Below are 5,878 nucleotides of genomic sequence, written 5' to 3'. Positions count from 1 at the left end.
CTCGTTATTTAATAGCCAGACCTTGTATTACGATATATCGAAAAAAGTATTTCAGATTCATTTTGTATAAAAATACATTTAATAAATGCGTTTTTGATATAAATATAAAAATATAATATAATATTAAAATAAAATAATAAAATAAAATAAAATATAAAATAAAATAAAATAAAATATAATATAAAAATATAATATAACTTTTTTTATATTTATTAAAAACGTATTTATTTTGTATAAAAACGCTTTTCAAGTAATCGAGGTAACACAAAATACCCGAAACGAAACGAGACACATTTTCGATACGTTTGAGTGGTCTCACAGATTAGATTAAGTGACATACTCACTTGTCCTAAATCCGTTTGCGTTACTAAACATTGGAACACATGAATGCAACTGCTAGTGCTCCAACCGCCACCTTACCTGTGATCCAAGTGCTCTCTGAGTTCATTTGGAGCATGCAACACGAACAAACCTTCTGTTAACTTCAAGATTTTCTTTTATCTTTATTTAACATTCGGTGACCAAGAACAAAATGATATTCGAGTTGACAGAGTTAAATTTTAGAACGCAACCCTGAATGCGCCCAATGACTATCCATAGTAGAAGCATGGGTGCCGTTCTATAACGCGTATTGCCGTAGAGAAACCTTCTCTCTGGCTACATATAAATATCTATGAATACGCGTTCAGCTATACTAGTCATCGAACAGCACCTATGCTATCATTATAGGCAGTCATTGGATGCATTCAGGGTTGCGTTCCAAAATTCAATTCTGTCAACTCGAATATTATTTTATCTTTGTTAGTCACCGAATGTTGAATAAAGATAAAGGCCCGCATTCAGAATGCGCTTACAATGATGTTAGTGCGCTAACTGCTATAATTTACGTTACGCATATTATAGAATTTTAGAGATAAAAGCGCGCTTTTATTAAGAAAAGCGCATTCTGAATACGAGCCAAAAGATACTTGGAGTTAACAAAGTCAAGTTTTGGAACGCACCTCAGCAGACTCAATAGTTGAGTGAGCGCTCGCTGTTATTGGTGTAATCTTTTAGATCATCCAATCAGAATTTTAGATCTAGAAGAATATATCAATAGCAGCGAGTACTCACTGAACTGTTGAGTCTGCTGAACGCAACCAAATAAATTGGAAAAATGGCTACTCGTTTGCTGAAGATTAGAAGCGTTCTTCGCACATATTCCAGTAAAACCAGCTTTGTAAAGGTAAAACGTGACATACAATCATTACATTGTGATAACGATTTTCTTAATCGATTCATTTATAATTGCGTTTGAGTTAAATTGAAGATTTATCTCTTTTATATTTTCCCCTTACGTAATAAGAAAAAAAATAAAGATTTTAACACGTATAATATTCAGAAACAATACGACTGTGGTTTATATTATTTTATTATAAAATTCAATAAAGATTGGAAAACAGTTATTCCTTTCAAAAAAAGTTGGAAATGCACTTGGAATACATATCCTCAGGTACATAACCTTATTTATATCTATAGGCTTGTTTTTTTTTAGCTGAACTTTTGCACCAGTTCATTTTTCTTCCTCTACTTTCCTCCTGGAGAGAAAAGAAAGAACGATGAACTGGTGCAAAAGTTCAACCAAAAAGAACAGGCCTTATGTGTGCCTTCTAACAAGCGATACGGTGTAACACATTGATCATATCATTTTTATTTAACATAGGCAAATAAGAATGTAATAATCGATTGTGTCACACTGTGTCATTTGTGTTGCTTGTTGGAAGGTACACTATTTCTATCAATGTAGATTAACTTTAATCTCGGTTTAATTTGCTTTTATCTTTTTATAATTCTAAGGCCTAGTTTTACAATTCATAGTTAACTCTTAACCGAGGTTCAATTTATTCTTCATCTTTTTCCAGTTCTAAAATTGGAAAGAGATAATGAATAAGTTGAATCTTCGTTAAGAATTAACTGTGAGTTGTGAAACTGGGTCTAAGAATTAGAAAAAAAATTAATTAATTAAACCGAGATTAAAGTTAATTTACATTAGTAGAAATGAATAGGCAAATATTGGTCTCTTGTGTTTACGTTTTATTTATTTTGACAGATGTAATTTAACGAGTCCATTATGAAAAAGAACATTTAATGATATGATACGAGTTTAGACTGATGAGAACAAATCATCATATAATTATTAACATTAAATAAAAAACATTCTTGTTACTATCAAAAATTATTAAATTTCTTATCAAGTTAATAAAGTTATATTATTATTTTGGTTTTGCTTATGATGGTGTTTCTAGACTGAAAAAGATTTTGATGTGCAATAAGTAGAGTCAGATGTATATTTATAAATTTTTATTACAAGAAATATTTAAGCACTAAGATCTTGTTTTGATCAAATATAAGAACATTTATATATGTGTGCGTGTGTATGTATACACCTTATTATTAATTAATTAAGAACATAAATATGACAAATATTACTGATGGAAATTTGAGATTTATGTAATATGGATGACTTTTTATATAAATGAAATTTTGCTCCATAAAAGCAGCATTTGTGCATAATGTAATTGATACAAATTAAAATTTTTTACCTTATATAAAATGTTTAGTAAAATATTTGATATATTTAGATGTTTCGTCAAAATAAATGTAATAAAATGTATAAAAAAATTAAGTATTATTTAATAAAGGATTTATAAATAAATATAGTAAAACTGAATGTAGATAATTTATATATTTTTAATGGAAGGTATTATTTAGACTTTGTTTAATGATACTTCTCTAGATATCAAAACAATGGCAGTCAACTGCTGCTTCTCTGAAAGAAACACTTATCAATCAACCAGCTACGAGAGTTACGACTTTGGATAGCGGAATGAGAGTTGCCAGTGAAGATAGTGGAGCTGCAACAGCCACTGTTGGTCTTTGGATAGATTCTGGCAGTCGATATGAGACAGATGACAACAACGGTGTTGCTCATTTTATGGAGCACATGGCTTTCAAGGTAAAACTAATTAATGTCACTAATAAATAATAATATTTTTAGTTGTGGTTTTTAGTGTAGATTTCTAATGATTACGTATAATGATTATCTATGATCACTAGAGTGAATGATAAAACTGTGATATATAACTAATGGCTGTACAGTCTGGGCCAAGCGTGTAAGGCAACAAATTGATGTAAAAGTTCTACATTTAACAAAAATAAATTAAAAAATAGTTTTATTGAAAAATATTTGTATAACAGTTAGTTTTAATATATATTTAATGCGCGGATAGTCTTAAGCATAGTCTACAATAAGTTGCCAATGCACCGTTGCCGGTCGCAATGCATCACTAATTGACGCTTCTGATTGACTGTTACTAAGCATTGCGACTGGCGACGAAGTGTTTATAACTTATTGTAGACTACGCTTAAAGGATTAGGACACTCGTCCGGAATACAAGATATTCGGCTCGATTCCCGGTATTTTTTGCAATAAAAAGTGATCCCAAAATCGTCTGTTTTTGGATCCTCGATTTTGGGACTGAACTCTATGTGCAATGGTACCTTATAATGAAACATTAATCACAGAGAAGTTTCAACTTGAGGTGACAATTGTTTTTAGAGCTGCGAGGGGAGGTGGAATCGAAGTCTGTTGAATTATCATAGATCTGCAAGTTTGGTATTTTATGAAGCTTTTAAGAAGAACGCTCATTCATGTGGAAAACCAGTAAGCTCTGTGCGTAAAGTACGTTTATCTCACTTTATTCATGTACTATTACTAAAGTGAGACAGACATATCCATCACGCATGGCTGTCGCGTCAGCCGCCCCTCTCCAGCATTAGCATAGGAAAGGCTCACTCCAATATGTATATAGCTCACTGTGGTGGACTTCTGCAAGTACAGAGTCTTGCGTAAATGACGCCTTGAATGTAAAAAAAATCAGATTTTCGCATAGCCGTAATATGCCTAACACACACATGACACCCCCTTCAGCTATAGTAACAATTGTTACCTTAACCTGAAACTTCTTTGTAATTAATGTTTCATTGTAGGGTATCATTTGACACACAGTTTAGTCCAAAAATTGAGGGCCCAAAAACGGGCCCTTTTTTGGAGTTACTCTTTATTTATAGTTTTTCAGCACATTAATCTTTCTAATATGATGCCTGATTGAACATCTAATTATTAAAAATTGCTTGTCAATTTAATTTAATTCGTGATATTATTACAGTAGTTTAATTGCGTTTAATGATCCGCAATTCGGCGCGCAGTTCGAATGACTACGAATGTGATATATATGGCATGTACATGTATAGTACATATATAATTCACATTGAATTATGTATTTAAGCCAGAGCTGGGATTTAGTTGCACATTTCGATCGATTTTCAGCTGGTTCCTGTTCCTCACTTCATCAACCTAAATGCTGATCGGCATTTAGATTGCGCAAGGGTTGATGAAGTTAGCAAACTGAGTTGAAAATTGACTGAAATGTGCAACTAAATCCCAGCTCTGATTTAAGCATTAAAAATCCAGTTTCAACCATTAGTATAGGCATCTAATTTCTAGTATTGATTGTGTTCTCACATATGCGACATAAGCAAGATTCTTATTGTTAATATATATTTTATTAGCTTTTTTCTTTAGATTTTATTGTTGCTTAAAAAAAAAGGATAGACTTATTATATTTTATCTTATTATATACTTATTATATATTATACTTATTATTATTACTTATATTATATATTATATATTATGATCAAGGTTGTAAGAATTATATAATTTTTATATTTAGCTTTTTCATTGAATTATTTATTATGTTTCTATTGATACTAGAATCTTTTGTTGACAGGGTACTGCTAAACGATCTCAAACTGATTTGGAATTAGAAATAGAGAATATGGGAGCACATCTGAATGCTTACACAAGTCGAGAACAAACAGTATTTTATGCAAAATGCTTGTCACAGGATGTACCAAAAGCTATTGAGATTCTCAGCGATATTATACAAAATTCGAAGCTAGGTGAAAATGAAATTGAAAGGGAACGTGGCGTTATCTTGCGCGAAATGCAGGAAGTTGAAACGAATTTACAAGAAGTTGTATTTGATCATTTGCATGCCGCTGCGTATCAAGGTACAGCTTTAGGACGGACAATACTGGGGCCTACTAAAAATATCAAATGCATTTCGCGAGATGATCTTGTTGAATACGTGAAAACTCATTATGGACCATCTAGGTAATTCTCGTTGATTGATTTATGTAGTTAAGGCTCCTGAGTATTCATTTCCAGTCATATTGAATCATGATAAGCGAGAAATGTGTCATAAACGACACGTTAATTTTTCTTACATGCCATTTGTAAATAAAGAGAATTTGGATGAAATGAAATGATGAGATCGCTTTAAAACACTTGTAAAAATGGACGGAAACTATCTTTATCTTCAGTCAATAAATAATCGTAAAAGCCATATAAAATGCGTTTATTAGTTTTTACTTAAGGACGTTCTCTGACTGCAGTTGTGCTCAACCTAATGAGTACATTAATGCTCACCATTATGAAAATTTTTATAAAAATTTATTTCATTTTTATATAGTATAAAATATTTCATAAGTGTAAATGTGTTTATACAAGTTTTTTTATACAATATAAAATGCTTTCCGCCTTTGCTATTGTCACCGGTCGAAAAAACAGTGATTTTTGCTACTTACTTTGCTCAATGATTTCTTAAAAACGAATATCGGAAGCTATATTCAGACAAATTTCATATTATTCCTTATGATATCAAGTTTTTATGTTTCATTGTTTCAAAAAATTAAGAAAATTTTTTTTACAGTGAATAAAAAGACCACTTTCGAATAAGCTTTAGATAGGGATCCTATGTGTATACATGTATATATA

The 5,878-nt window shown here is 31.1% G+C and overlaps 1 protein-coding gene across 1 annotated transcript in view; it reads left to right on the top strand.

The window, feature by feature from the left end:
* The first annotated feature begins 1,156 nt into the window (after positions 1–1,156).
* The window catches only part of LOC108755202 (mitochondrial-processing peptidase subunit beta), a 6,864-nt gene continuing 2,142 nt past the window's right edge, over positions 1,157–5,878 (top strand). Inside the window, exons 1-3 of the mRNA XM_018498085.1 lie at positions 1,157–1,225; positions 2,777–2,995; positions 4,830–5,215. Coding sequence (XP_018353587.1) covers positions 1,157–1,225; positions 2,777–2,995; positions 4,830–5,215 — 674 coding nt within the window. The remainder of the gene's footprint in view (positions 1,226–2,776; positions 2,996–4,829; positions 5,216–5,878) is intronic.

Source organism: Trachymyrmex septentrionalis, unplaced genomic scaffold, assembly GCF_001594115.1.
Source record: "Trachymyrmex septentrionalis isolate Tsep2-gDNA-1 unplaced genomic scaffold, Tsep1.0 scaffold86, whole genome shotgun sequence".
NCBI classification, from domain to species: Eukaryota; Metazoa; Arthropoda; class Insecta; order Hymenoptera; family Formicidae; genus Trachymyrmex; species Trachymyrmex septentrionalis.
The sequence above is the reverse complement of the archived record's forward strand: the minus strand, read 5'-3'. Positions and strand labels throughout refer to the sequence as shown.